The sequence below is a fragment of the Ambystoma mexicanum genome, chromosome 4p (assembly GCF_040938575.1).
Source record: "Ambystoma mexicanum isolate Mex_15411 chromosome 4p, UKY_AmexF1_1, whole genome shotgun sequence".
NCBI lineage: Eukaryota > Metazoa > Chordata > Amphibia > Caudata > Ambystomatidae > Ambystoma > Ambystoma mexicanum.
This window is the reverse complement of record NC_090927.1, coordinates 897,536,241-897,551,743: the sequence shown is the minus strand read 5'-3', so window position 1 is coordinate 897,551,743 and position 15,503 is coordinate 897,536,241. Positions and strand designations below refer to the sequence as shown.

General features: G+C 42.0%; 1 protein-coding gene across 14 annotated transcripts in view; it reads left to right on the top strand.

The window, feature by feature from the left end:
- Nucleotides 1-15,503, top strand: part of MAP3K7 (mitogen-activated protein kinase kinase kinase 7) — a 1,005,666-nt gene that overhangs the window by 932,631 nt on the left and 57,532 nt on the right. For all 14 annotated transcript variants that reach the window (XM_069606471.1, XM_069606465.1, XM_069606460.1 and 11 more), the window contains one exon: nucleotides 13,242-13,303. In XM_069606471.1, the coding sequence (XP_069462572.1) occupies nucleotides 13,242-13,303 (62 nt within the window). The remainder of the gene's footprint in view (nucleotides 1-13,241; nucleotides 13,304-15,503) is intronic.

The following is a 15,503-nucleotide window of genomic DNA, read 5'->3' as shown; positions in this document are numbered from 1 at the left end:
CCTGAATTATTGGATCAAGACAAAGACGCCCAAATCTATACCAAACTGGACCTTAGGGGGGCGTACGATCTTGTTTGAGTGAAGAAAGGAGACAAATGGAAAACCGCCTTTCGTACCAAATACGGCTTGTATGAATACCAGGCAATGCCTTTTGGACTTTGCAACGCTCCTGCTGCATTCCAGTACTTTATGAATGATGTTTTGCGTGAGTTAGTCGACGTTTGCGCCCTGGTTTACATTGATGACATCTTAGTGTATTCTGCTGCAAAAGACCATGTCAGGCATGTCCGCTCCGTCCTTACTAAACTCCACCAACATAAACTGTATGCTAAACTCGAAAAATGCTCTTTTCATATCACCGAAGTGGAGTTCCTCGGTTTTCTCCTCGCACCAAAAGGTATCAGAATGGACAGGCACAAGTTAGATGCCATTCTTAACTGGCCGTCACCAACTTCATTTAAAGGAATCCAGAGTATGTTGGGCTTTGCAAACTTTTACCGCAGATTCATCCCAGATTTTTCCCAAATAGTGCATCCAATTTCATCACTAATGAGAAGAAAAAAAAAGTTCCATTGGACCGAAGAAGCAGAGAAGGCATTTCAAGAACTTAAGAAAAAATGTACTTCTGCTCCAGTTCTGCGACATCCTCGCCCAGACCTCCCTTATATAGTTGAAACAGGTGCGTCTAGCATGGCTATGGGAGCTGTTCTCTCACAAAGGGACCCAGGAACTGGCCAGTTACACCCTGTGGCCTTCTGGTCACAAAAATGCTCACCTCCCGAACTCAACTATGCTAGCACAGACAAAGAACTCTTGGCTATAAAATCAGCTTTCAAGGCATGGCAACACTATCTCCTTGGTGCAAGACCTACTGTCATGGTCATAACTGATAATCGAAACCTGCAATACCTAAAAACAGCAAAGGCTCAATCATCCTGTCAAATGTGGTGGGCTCTTTTCTTAGCTGAATATGACTGTGATCACCTACCGGCCAGGAGTCCGAAACGGAAAGGCTGACGCCTTGTCCCGCATGGGTGTTGATGAAAAGGTATACATAACTCCAGATCCAGGAGCCATCATTCCAGAAGACAAACTCCTGGATCTTATGACAACATTGACACAGGGTGAACTCCAAAACAAGATTTACAAGAGCAGGTTATTTCAAGTTATCACGACTCCCTGATTGAAGGTCATCCTGGAATTGCCAAAACTCTAGCTGAAGTAAAACAAAACTATTGGTGGTCCACATGGCGTAAAGACATCATCCAATTTATCCAATCTTGCGGTGTGTGTGCACAAAGCAAGCCCCAAAAGCAGAAACCAGCTGGTCTTCTCCAACCATTGGAAATTCCTCCCGCACCATGGCACACACTGTCCCTTGATTTCATTACAGATCTACCTCCCAGTAAAGGATTCAACACCATCTTAGTAATTGTAGACTTGTTCTCTAAAATGGCACACTTTATTCCTTTTAAGGGTCTTCCAAATGCATCCAGTTTAGCAAAAGTATTCTTGGAGGAAATCGTACGGCTACATGGCTTTCCATCGATCTTGATCTCAGATCGAGGTAGTCAGTTCGTATCCAACTTCTGGAGGAAATGCTGTTCTATGGCCCAAATTGACATTAGACTATCCACAAGTCACCATCCTCAAACAGATGGCCAAACAGAAAGAACAAACCAAACCCTCGAGCAATACTTAAGTTGCATGTTACATAAAGTGGAAAGAAATCGGAAGGACTTGTTATGGATAGCTGAATATGTCTATAATAATTCATTATACACCAGCACTGGGCAGACCCCTTTCTATACTATATATGGTAGAAATCCACGTACTTCAGAATTGGATATCCCAACCCCTTTGGAAATGCCAGCGGTTAAAACCCTACATACGACTATTTCCCAGGCCTTCAAAGAAGCAGTAGAACATTTACTCCAAGCCAAGAACAGACAAGACATTTGCTGACCAACATCGTAGTAAAGGCCCCGACTATCAAATTGGAGACAAGGTCTGGTTAGCATCAAAATATGTGCCCATAAAAGGGACTCGGACCTTTCGTCCCCGATATCTGGGACCTTATTCTATTGAATCCATAATAAATCCAGTGGCAGTTAAATTAGCCCTGCCACCCACTATGCAGATTCATCCTGTTTTTCACGTATCACTCCTGAAACCGGTACAAACTGGTACTCTGGTTACAACACCACCGTAAATTAGTATTAGTTGACGGAGATCCAGAGTTTGAAGTAAGGGATATCCTAGACTCAAAATACACCAGATCCAAACTATACTACTTAGTTGATTGGAAGGGATACGGCCCTCAAGACCGATCATGGGAACCTAGTGAATACATCCATGCACCTCGCTTAATTAAAAAGTTCCATCAGAATTACCCAGCCAAACCAGGACCAGGCAGAAGTGCCACCGTGAGAGGGGCCTTGAGAGGGAGGGGTGGGTGGTTGGGGTGCTGTCATGACCCTTGCCCCTGGGCCTCACTGGCAAGTCAGCCTTTCAGTTAGGGCCAGGTCAAAGGCCTTAAAACCTCATCCAAGACTCTGTTGGAGTCAATCATGGCGCCTTTGGCGCCAGGCTCATAACCATCATGAAGACCAACATTAGAATGGGATTATTTACTTGGGACTATTTAATTTGGGGGGTTCAGCCGACATGGAGACGCACCCATAGCTCAGTTACAAGGAACTGAGCTATGCGGTCTCGTCTTTTGGGTGTGGCAGGCCTGGGACTACTTTACCTGGACTACTTAAAATGAGTTGTCCAAGTAAAGTCAGCATGTTTCTATTATGCAAGGCTTGTAATGCAATGTTAAAAGATAGTGTTGATGGTGAGTTTTGTAATTTCAGAAATGTAAATGACTATTTTGTTCAACTGCATAAGGACGATTTCAGCTGCGAGAGAATAAAATGTGCTTCCATGTTTGAATGCTTTTCAGTACAAACATTTAATGCTAGAGTGTGTCATGTTCTAAATTGTAACTGCACTAAAAAATAGCAGTCCTCAAAGCCTTTCTGTTACACAAACAAAACACACTTTCTATGTAATTTCACAGGCCTAAAGTCTCAGGCATGTCACAGTCAGTGAATGTGTAGATGGTACATTCATTTGAAACTAACTAGCACTGCCTCTTCGTCTCCCGCCTCTTGGTCTTTTCTTCAGTCTTTTCGTTCAAACTCCCTCTGATCTTATCCGCTTCCACACACACACACACCTGCTCTGAATACCATCGTATTCACCCACCTAAATAATGTTCATAATAGTCATTATCTTTATTTTACTGTCTCACAAACTACAAAATTGGTACCACCCTCTCCGTCCCAACCCCATATGTTCACTCTCTCCAAACGCTACACCAGTCTCCTCCAAATCCTCCACCACCATCTGCATACTCCTCTCTGGTCTTCCTCCATCTCTGCCTACCATACCCAAATATCTCTCACTGCCAACTGATTCTGCTGGCCTGTTATCTCTCCCTTCCCGTCTTAAACGTTCTCTCTGCTCCAATGAATCCTGCAGAGTCCTCACAAAGACCCTTCCTAAAGTCTCCTGACCCTGGGGGCGGCATTAGCCGGGAGGATCACCTGGGAGAAGGGCCTCAGGAGAACAGGAGGATTTGGTTGAATGAGACACAGTATTTGTCTTCCTCAAAGAAGGAACTATCAGTAATACCGGAAAAGGTAATGGCTTGCTGTCTGAGAGCTTTTATTTCCCAAAACTGTCTTATTGTGGGTGAATACAATCGTTACCAATTATGCATCGGGACTAAGAAACCCCCTTTTAAAATCACTGACATCCACAGATGTGAAGGCTCCTATGACCCACAATATTAACAATCTAGATTTATTATTTTTTTTTATTTACAATGTATACATTTTACAATTGTTCAGAATCACCATACCCCTGCTCCCCCCACTAACATGTATACAAAGTATGGATCCAAGAATCTACCCCAGATTTTCTCAAACAGCACACTCTTTTTCTGATCCAAATCTCAATACTTTGGGACACCCTTGTTTTCCAAACTCTCAATATTCATTTGTTTGACATCATAGTGCCTCAGAATGGTTCACACATAAATCTTCAAACAATTCGTCATCACCTAAAATTAATGTTAAAAAATGTATGTTAAAAAATAATCCAGGGAAAGCCCCAATACATTGTTGAAAACATTGCAAAGTTATCTCCAGAAATCTCTTACCCTGACACATTCCCAAAGCATATGTTGCAGTGTTCCCACTCTGAGGACAGCCTCAGCAGCTATATGAGTCAGACATTCCTTGTTTAAAAAGTCTCTGTGGTCCATTAGACCCTATCCAGGATCTTAATCTGTCGTGATCTTTCCCCCAAGCTCTCAGATGACACTCACATTTATACATACTCTCGTCCATCGCACCCCCGACATTTTGCACAGCGGTCTCTTTGTCCATTCCTTTAGTAAATAAGTATTGCCTCTAGCTCTAGATACAATCAGGTTATATTTACTTGCTATATGACCCTAAATTTATGTTTGTGCATTTAGGCTTTTAAAATCAACTTCCTCCTCTAATTTCACCAATAGCCTTCATAATTTGCCTGGTTGCCTGTAATTGGTTCCATGTCAACCACCTACCAATCCCTCTGAGGTCCCCAATCAAATGTATTCCTCTGAAAAACCAATCTGGCCAGAAAACCATCTTATTTCCCATCTTTACCAGATGGACGAATCAAGGCACTTTTCTCCCAACATTGGCAACATATTCTTCCACGAAATCCTTAAAAATTCTGAAGTTGGTTCTATTTTAACAATCCGCCCTGTTTTGGACGCTAAACTCACCATTGCGGCTAGTGGGCCCAACAGGCATGCCTCAGCCTTCGCCCGTTCATCTGGCTTTGGATCCAGCAAGGGCGTAAAATAACTGGCTGTAAACGCCAAATGATATGCTTGACATTTCGGAACTCCCAAACCCCCTCTTTTCTGTCGTAATTGCAACTACAAGTTTCATTCTAGGCAGTTCATCATCCCAGAGAAAACTCTGCAGAAGAACATCAAATTCCCTCCACATTTTCTTTCCAATATTTGACTGAAGCATGCTAAGCACATATGTAATTCTTGGATTTGAGATCATTTCAAGTGTTTTTACTTTGCCCCACAAAGAGAGTTTTAATAATTTCCATCCTTCGAGGTCTTAAGACCCGCAAGTATAACCTTCATGTTCTCTGATATTATTTTCTCCAACCTATTTGTTAACCAAATGCACAAATATTTCAGCTTCTCTGGGCACCATTTGAACCCCAAGTCTGGGGTTCCTATAAGCAGATTTTGTCCAATCAATTTTATAACCAGACCTGATATTAAAGTCTGCAATCGGCTCCATTCAATTTGGGAGCGAGGTTTCCAAATCTCTCAACACAACCAATAAGTCGTCAGCTTAAAGCCATCATTTTTGACTGACCCCACCGTAATTAACTCCATGTATTATCTCCCCTTGCTCAGTGCAGATGCAACGGCTCGGTGACAATCACAAATAGTGGAGACAATGGATACCCTGGTCTTGTACCACGTTCCAAACTAAAAGATTCAGACGTTACACTATTCGTAATCGCATCTGCAGTCGCATTTGAGTATATCAATTTCACCCAATTTCTATACGACTCCCCAAAACGCATCTTTCTTATACTGCAAATAGGAAGTCTGAGTTAAGACGATCAAATGCTTTCTCAGCATTTAAGGAAAAAATTGCAGCGTCTTCTTCACAACTATCTAGTTGTGTGATTGTTTGTAGAAGTCTTCTCATATTGTTGGCTGCATGTCTCCCCTTTACGAAACCTGTTTGGTTTGGATGAATCAAACCTGGTAGCAACTTTCCTAGTCTACTTGCCATTGTTTTAGCTAAAATCCTATTGTCTGCATTTAGTAGACTAATAGGCTGATAGTTAGAGGGTGATGTCTGATACCTATCCTTCATTATCAATGAAATTGATGCATCACGGGTTATCTGTGGTAATGTCCCTGCGGACAGTGATGCTTTGTATATATCGCGCATAAGAACAATGACGGAATCAGGCATTAACCTGTGAAATTCCATAGGAAGCCTGTCTGGTCCTGGGCATCTCCCTGAATTCAAGCACAAGACTGACTTCCTTAATTCCTCCGGATTAAAATCCTCTTCCATTAGTACCCTCTCTGCATAAGACAGTTTATGTAGTTTCAGGTTTTCACCAAATCCATGCAGGTTTCCGGATACAGTGGTTTCATTTGAATATTTTCTAAAAACGGTCAAACGTTATGGTGCTATCTGTCTTAGCAATCAGTGGCATTTATCTACCTGCCACCTGTTTCTGTAGGCGATGAGCTAGCCAGCGGTCATATTTTTCACCCTTTCCAAAGTATGCACACTTAATACGGAACAGAGTCTGTTCTGCTTTCTCTGACATTTTCTTATTATATTAAACTTTTAAGTCAACGCAGTTCCCGGTCTTTCTCACCCTTTCAGTTCTGCATCACCACCTGCTCTATCTTTTTAATCGGTAATGTAAGTCTAAGTTATGTGTTGCGTTAATGTTTTTCCTTTTCCGACTACTCAATAAACCGATCAGCAGGCCTCTCATGGAGCACTTAAATGACTCCCATACTGACCTCGGATCCACCTCACCGGTGTGGTTTTCTTCAACAAAGTGGTTTATTTTGCTTGCATCTTTCTCCACAAATACTTCCTCCTCCAATAGCAAGCGGTTCAATCTCCACATCAATCTTCTTGCAGTGGTGAACAAGGTTTACGTCATTTCCGCCGGTGCGTGATCCGATAAGTGGATACTTTTAATGATGATGCTAAATCGGCCGATAATATCATATGTATCTGTGAATAAATATTATGTGCATTGGAAAATGAACTGTGGTCTCTAGTAGAAGGATCTTCAATTCTCCAAATGTCAACCAAATTGTGTTCCTTGATCAGGTCATGTAAGGCTACTGACTGTCTGCCTCCAATCCATAAGACACTCTTATTGCTTCTGTCCATCGCTTCATTCCCCCCCCCCGTCCCCCAGGAATAATGTTCACATTGCTCTGGTCCTGTAATACCTGGGCAATATATCGGAAAAAGGATCAATCATCTACCGTTGGAGCGTAGATGTTACATAAAGTCAAAGCCTCACCTTGAATATTCAACGATAGTACTACCAATCTGCCCTCCCTGACTGAGTAAAGCTTTAGCACCTGAATTGCAAGATTTTTCCAAATTAGAATCTCTACATACCTGGAATGTGAATTAAAGGAAGAGCTATTACCTTTCCAACCCATCCTTTTCGTAATTTATCTGTCTCTTCTGGCGTTAGGTGTGTCTCCTGTAACAGGCATACGTCTGCCCTTAGGCTATTCAAGTGACCGATAACCTGTCTCCTCTTGAGGGGACTATTTATTCCTTTAACGCTCCAGGAGATAAATCGTAACTCATTCTGAACTGTAGTCGTGTTTATTTCCACCAAAGTGGGGTGATTCTTCAAGGATACCAGCACTGTACTAAATAAAAGGTTTATCCCACACTCTCCTAGGGTAACATTGGACTCAAGAGGACTCAACCTCAAGAGGATGCCCCTCCCATAGAACACCTAATTTAAATAAATCCCAAAACTATAATATAATAATAATATTCCCGCTTCTGATCCCGCGACATGTCTCCATCCACCTCTCGCAAGCGTTAACTTCCATCCCACAGCATGTTTAAGTAGTATACATCATGTCTACACCTAAAACTTGTAGATTATGACCAAATATGGCTCCTTGCGCACATCACAGTAATGGTCTGCCGCACACGTTCACTCAATGGTACTACACGAAAACCAGTGGTGTTCTGCACAGTGTAGAATGCGTATTGTACAAAAAAACAACTTGCAGTAAATAATATATATTCACTCCACTTTTTAAATAAGTCCTGCGTTGCATAGAAAACCTGCTAGAAACATAGATTAACGAAGTAATGTAGAAGTATCTGTTAGCCAATTTGGACCTTGTCACCACATCCCAAATAGTGGGGTAGCTAATAAAAAAAACTAAGTTAAAGCATCACTAATGACCATTTCTAAATAAGTTTGAAACACTTAAACCCCTGTCACTGTGTAAACCAGTGTTTTATAGAAGAACTGGAAGAAAAGGGTTGGTACAGAAGTTCCTGTTGATCAAGTACGACTAATCCACCACTTCTCAAATACTGGTCAAACCGAACAATTACCATATTTTACAAATCTTACAATAGTAAGAGACCCCAGACATTCAGTAAGCCAGCATGGCAAAGAACACTGCAAGAAAATTCAGTTAATACAGAAGTACCAGTTAACCAGGTACCATCAAGCAACAATGGTCAAATAATGTCTGTAAAATACACACGTTTAAAAACGTTAATAGTAACCAATTCTCACAAACTCTGTAATAAATAATCAGTGCACCCTATATGCAGTCAAACACAGGCTTATCCTGGTAATGCAATATATCTATTGTCGTCTAAGTGATCATCAATGCTCGACTTCCGCGGCAATAGCAATAACAATCATATATTTGTACCACAAAGGTCCTGTATAACTTGCAATAAATGATAATGTATCTATTTGCATTCTGCTCCTTTAGCGTCACCATCTGTAAAACAGTCAAGGAAAAAGTTGCAATGTGTGTATCCGCCGCTCTAACTTCGAGCCCATAAGTCAAATTGTCGATGAGTAGAGGTCTCTTTACCTTCCGACTCTGGATCCTGCAGTCCCACAATGCAGCTCGTAGAGTACCCAATACTGTTGTGATGCTCTAATTCTTGAAAATACTATTTGAGTTAGAAAAAGACGTTCCGTGATCCGACGCGTAAAACAAATCAAAGAAATGCAGAAAGCTTTATTGGTCCTACCACAGTCTTTAGCTTAGATAACCTGTGCATAAGACTTTCCACTCCTTTCACAGGGCATCCGTTAAAAGCCTTCATATTATGCAACCGTTTAGTCCAGGCGTACGCATGTTCTAAGGTCATTTACTCTGAACTTGATAAAGCAGCGTTCTCCGTAACAGCATTGGAACTCGCGCCCGTTTATCCAGTTGATCTTATGGACAGACAGGCAAGGCACGATCTTACTCAATTTAAAACGCAGCCCGTTATTGGCCAGGTCATATTGGTGCAGTGAGCCCAATAAAGTGAGTTTTAAAAAAAGCAGTTATTATCACATGTAAAAAAGGAGGCAGACAGTGGGAATATGAACGAACTGCGAGGGTGCATGAATGTGACGGGGGGGTTCAAAACTCAGTAAACCTGTACCTCACTGTTCAATGCTCTCAGACCACGATGATGGTCCAGGATTTACCTTCTTCAGCCAAAGTAGTACTTCTGAGGCATCAGTGGTCATTTTCTCTTCTTTAGGCAATGACATCTTCAGGACTGCAGCCCTGTTCAAGTAAACTTTAATGTGCTTCTCCTTTTCAAGTGTTTTGTCTGCTTGGAAGGCCTTCCTTTTGTCCAGGACCTCTTTAGGGTAATCTGGGGAAACAAATATAGTCTTGTCTCTAAAAGTGATATTTCCTTTATTTCTTGCAGTCCTCAATATTTTCTCCTTCGCTCCCACGATGTTAAAGGCCAACACAATCTGTCTGGTCCTGGATGTAGATTGTTTCCCCACTCTAAAAGCAAAGTCTACATCATGTGGGGAAAGACAGTCTGGTCCAAGGCAGCTTATTATAATTTTCACCACTAAGGAAATCATATCAACCTCCTATTTAGTTTCGTCCAATCTAACCAGTCATAAATTCCTCCCTCAGAGTTTCAAATCCAGTTCAAGTGATTATTCTTTGTTCTTCAGAAGGTCTCCCTTCAAGTCATTGTAGGTCTGGAAGCTTCTGATATTCCCACCCCTAAGAAATCAGATTTTGGCCTCAAGCTTGGTAACCCATCCTTCCAGATGAGATACCGTCTGAGTGAGATCTGCGAGAGAGTTTTTGACCCCTCACACATCCTGGGCCACCTTCAGAAGTAAAGAATAGATGTCCAAAAAGGTTGATTGTATTTATGTGGGTCCGAATAATACAACTATTGACAAAGCCGAAAGAGAATAATACCAAGGCAATGTAAAAAGAACCAACATTACCAGAGTCAAGATAGCAATTAAGAATGCAAGCGTTTGTAAAACATATTGTCCATGTGTAAAGGTCATATGAGGAACTGGCTTAAACCCACATTGCTAAAGCCAAAGAAGTGTAAGAGTGAGAGAAAAACATGTTCAGCATTTGATTAATACGGGAGTGGGGTGACAAGAATGACAGGAGGGCTGTCCTTCAGACAAAAGATATTCAGGAGGAGTGGAGTATAACCTGCAAGTGTGTAACAAACAGCACCAATGTGTTTCTTGTTTTCCCAGAAGAAATAGTTCAACCTAATGTTGTGAAGCAAAAGACATTACTAACTTGTTGGAAGCAAACCTTTACCACATACGTACTTGTAGTTAGTTTCAGTTTGTCCTGTCAGGAGAGCACACCAGTGCAGAGGATATTGTAGAGGTAGAACAAAGGGGAGTCTGGGAATCTCTCTACCAGGACAAACACAGCCCAATGACCTGTTCTTGGGTGAATAACCCCTGGGAGAGACTACCAAGTCTTTAGCTCACTGCCCCTTTCACAGAGAAGAAATGTCCCCGCATATCAGCCTTTGTCCTGCCCAGGGGCAGTCCAACACCAAAATGCTAGACAATTATTTTAGAAGTAGACCTGGCAGGTGAGTGGACCAGGTGGAAATCATTGAAGTACTGTGGTGTGGTTAAAAGTCTCAAAGTGGCAGAACCACTAAGGTTTCTTTATGAACTGTTGCAGAATCACCTTTGCAAAGTCATTTTTGTTGATCCTAATGAACTATGGAAATATTTGTGGTTTATGAGAAGTTGCTTTGGACTCTTTGTCAGAAGTGGAAAGAGGGAAAACTTGTTGAACATTTTTGAACTGTTGGTTGAGTTCAAGTTGGAACAATAGGAACTGCATTGGAATTCCTTAACCTTTTGGAACTGTTGAAAAGAATCCTGCTTGAATCTGGGGAAGGGGAATTCTCCCAGATTATAAGGAGAGGCAGTTACCAGGTTGTGAACATAACTGTTATTTCTGTTATATTTGAACTCTCATATATAACCTTGTTGAGTTATGTACAAGTGTGAGGGACAGAAACCTTTTGTTGGAGTGTTTCTTTCAGTTTTTTTTAGGCCGGCAAATCCTCATGCGGGTAGGCATAGTGAGGCTTTTATTTCAACCTTTTGAGTTAATAAAATGGCATCTTTTGAAAGATCTTCACAAAGTTGTTTGCCTCACATTTCTGACCCCTCACACTGTTCCTATCAGCTACCAAACTAGCTGGAACCCTGGGCCAATCTCTAGTTAATATAATCCTAACTTGCCCATGCCCTCCCCTTCTCAGACAGGACTTCTCCAGGAATTCTTCATAAGGTCTCTAAGCCCGTCCCTTTTCAAGTCTGGATTTGCTTACAATATAGTCCTGAGGTCTTCTGCATAGTTTGCTATCTGATTTACTTCAGCACCCAGTAAGTCAATGTCCCAAAACGCTTTGGGATGGTTCCCTGGTCTCCCCTAGGGCTGTTTGATGCTCTACTGGCTCCAGCCAGTCAGTTTCTCCAGGCTGGGTCTTGCCCAGTGGGTACAGGGGCTGTGATGAATTGACTTCTGCCCTGCAGAGCTATAAGGATGAGCAGCACTTGCTCAGCCCTGACACTTCTATAAACCAAGCCCCAACCATAAAGGTAAAAGACACAGTTAAGAGATTTATACCTCAGTTGCCTTTTCTGGTAATTTGGGCTAAATTAAGGGTATACTCTCAAGGGGGTTGTCTCACAGGAAAGTACAACAGTCCAAAATAAAGGAATGTCCAATCAAGGTTCTTCAAAAATAACTTTAATTAAACACAGCCAGTGCAAAAATAATAAGGTAGAAAAACATTACACAAATCCCACCCCTGAGGAAAGTAATCAGAATAAGCACAGATAGTAAGATGCAGCACACTGGGTAAGGAATCAGGGGTGATAGGGCTTGAGTATTTCCCTGCCATGCTCTGGGAGATGGATTGGCTCCTCGTGCCCAATTTATTGCCCAATGCTGAGAGCGGGGTCATTCCTGAGTGCAGCGTTTGGGCTCAAGCTCTTGCCAGACTGTTTGCAACATAATCGCCCATTCTTTTCTTTCCTTTCCTTTTGTAAGGTTTGTTTCGATTTGCTTTCCTTTTTTGATTAGTTTATCATGGTTTTAGATTATTTTTGGTTTGTTTGTATTTCTAATTGTACGTATGCCCTCTTGGAGATTTCCCTTTATTTTAACAAATGTTATTAAATTAATGAAAGTGCAAGCACATAAAACATTTCCAAAATTCAAACTCATATTTTCTAACGTTAGTGTGTGCATGTCTTCTAAAACATTCTTGTGCCATGGAACACATGATTTATTATGCACTTCATGTGGGGGAAACAAAGTAGAGATATTCTGTAACTTATTATTCCCCATAGTCCTGTGTGAAACATTTCCTTTGAAATTCCTCAATCTTTCTAACCTGTTCTCTAAAGGAAGGTGATTGTATTCATATAAGCAGATTTGCATGGAGCCTTGTCTTTAGAAACCGATAATTGGCTTTTCGGGTCCTTCCAAGTTAAAATGTATATTTACATTTGCGTAGGATCCCTTCGGGGCTCCTAACTCCGACTTTGGCTTTAACGTAGGAGTTGGGGAAAATGAGGAGGAAAGCAGTATGCAGAAATTACCTGTAAGGGACATTTATAAATGTGAGGAAGACTGAACATGTGTTCTTCCAAGTGAAGAATCAAAGATGTAAGCACAAAGCTGCAACTCCCACATCCAGGCCTCAATTATTCATGTCATACAAGATTAATTAACTTTGTTGATAAAAAATGCAAACTACTTCTTCCTTGCCATGCCCGCAAATACAAGTGGAATCTCCTGTATTCACCCTTATAATCGCTGTAAGAAAAATGCAAGTGTGCCTGTATTGGAGGTAAATGTATAAATACTTAATTCAGGTTGTCACCATAGGAGAGTAGATGAAGCATTCTAGTGATTTTAAATAGTTTGTTTTAATTGTTTTTTCCGAACATCAGGTATCACATCACACAGCACATTTATGTAGCCTAATCTGTTAAAAATATACTGTTGTATACAATGACGCATATGCTTTTCAAAATATTATTTTAATTTATTTCTTTGAACATTATTATTCTAGATACCAATGGGTCAGATAACTCCATCCCGATGGCATACCTTACGCTGGATCACCAATTGCAGGTAATACATTTCTTAATGTTTTCAGATGCACAAATGTTCATAGTTTCCATGATCAGCTAAATTGAGTCTTAAGCCATGCAAAAGAAGCAAACCTTGTTTATATGGCTTAAAGATCTTAAAGGGGCTATGTCACTTTGTAAACTGACAGCTCTCCAACTCAGCCATTTAAGTTCTTCTGTAGACCTTAGTGCTGGAAGCCCAGCCCTTCTTTGCCAGGATTCAGAGTCATTTTAAGCCCTAAGTGGCTTTGAACATGGGAAAAGGGGCCTCAAGTAGCCCTCCTGTCTGACAATGGTGCATACTCCCCTGAGCCCCAAGAGGAGAAAGTGCATCCGATACAGACCACAGCAGAACATCAAGACTGCTACTGAAAAACATTGTATATATTTATCATAGGAAAACAAGTTGAAGGTCAGCTTTCATATAGAGCTGCCAGCCAACCAAGGTAGAGCCTTGTTCTAGTTCTAACTAGTGCTAGTTATTGGGAAGGGGACTGCAGGGCAAACGGGAGAAAGAACTATGAGGAAGTTAACTGGGCTAAAGATCATGCACTGTAGGTGACCACTTGGGATGTGAAAAGGTTAAGATTCAGTAGGCTGACGAAAGCAGCTGACTTGAACAAATTAATTTAGTTTGTATAGACACAACACCCAGTCTAAAAAAACAAGAAAAACCACACAAGCCTTAACACATGGAAGAGAAATGAGTCACTGGCAGAATGCTATGATCTACTGTGTTCAGCCGTAGAGCGAGAAATAACCAGCAAACGGAAGAGCAGCAGTGACATTGATGCAGCCACACATTGAACGCTGCCCTCAGCCGCGACTGGGAGAGAGAGCAAGTGGCTGGGAGAAGCTGCCTGCCTATACGACATTCAGAAAGACCTTGCAAAGCTGCTGGATGACATCAGCAAGCCTATGCAACACCACACAAGCCCTCTAGATCACCCAATCTCCGCCAGAGAACTTACTCTGGCTAGACCCAATGTTGGGTCCCAGAACATGAGCTGGAACACTTGCCTTCCAGGGTCACCATCGCCATTATGCAGCGGACCTGTGTAGAAAATGGGGCAGGCTGTAGTCCCCTACTTATGACTTCTTATTGATTTACGCATGCCTCCTAGGTATGGAAGGCAGACCCAGAATGGCCTGGAAGAGTCTGGGGACATACGCAGGAAGTATGGGTTACACAGGTGTTATCAGAGGTGGTGTACAACCAAGAGATCACCAGCATGAGGGAGGAAGGAGCGGCAGACTGTGAAGGCGATTTCTGGAGCAGGTTAGGTGTTGGCATGAAAGTGAATGTGGTACTGCTGGGTAAGTGCCTGTTTGTGTGCTGAGTGTGTTTAGAAAGACAGTGTCTGTAAACTGTGCGTGTTTGGTTCTGAATGGAAGGAGAGTGTTAGAGTATTTGTGTGGAGGGAGTAGTTGTAGCGGAGGGAGGAGTGGTGTAGCAGGGGAGTGGTGTGGCAGCGGGAGGAGTGGCGTTGAGTAGTGTGGCGGAGGATGAAGTAGTGCAATACTGGAAGGAAGAGTAACATCTAAGTGGACGCAAGACCTAGGAGGAGTGTGAACACCGAAGGGACAGGCGATTGGTGGGAGGAGTTAAGTGACAGGGAAAGAGTAGGAAAGGGAGAGGGTGAGAGTGAGCGTGTTAGACCAAGCCTGAATCAAACTGTAGTTGTAAGGCTCAATTCCCAAATTCCAGTAGAATAACCACTGGATCGTGTCTGGAAAATTAGAAAGTCCCTGAGTGAGTTTAATGAGATAAAGCATTCGATCTTTTGGTCCTCATCACTAGCAGAAGATGGAACTAGGCAGATGGGGTCACTCTTCTGTATCTACTAACCTGGGGTTGAGGACACATGTGCTACACTAGACAAGAGAGAAAGATGGACAGGAGAAAAATTGACAGTTCTAGGGCCCACAAAATTCACAATAAACACCCTTTGAACTTCCTCTGAGACTGAAAGTGGTTCCTTCACCATCTGAGTCAGATTTTATAATGTTGGCGTTTAACACAACCTGACTTGGTCAGTAGGCTGTTGTGGCCTGTGCAGAGCTTGGTTTCACTTTTCAGCATGGTTTGCAGGCATCCTCTAAGGCTCAGGGTCACACATGATTATAGTTGCTAACTCTTTTTAAAGGTCTCAAGAGAAAAAGACCAATTTACAATGACCGATTTTCTTTTGACTCTCCCT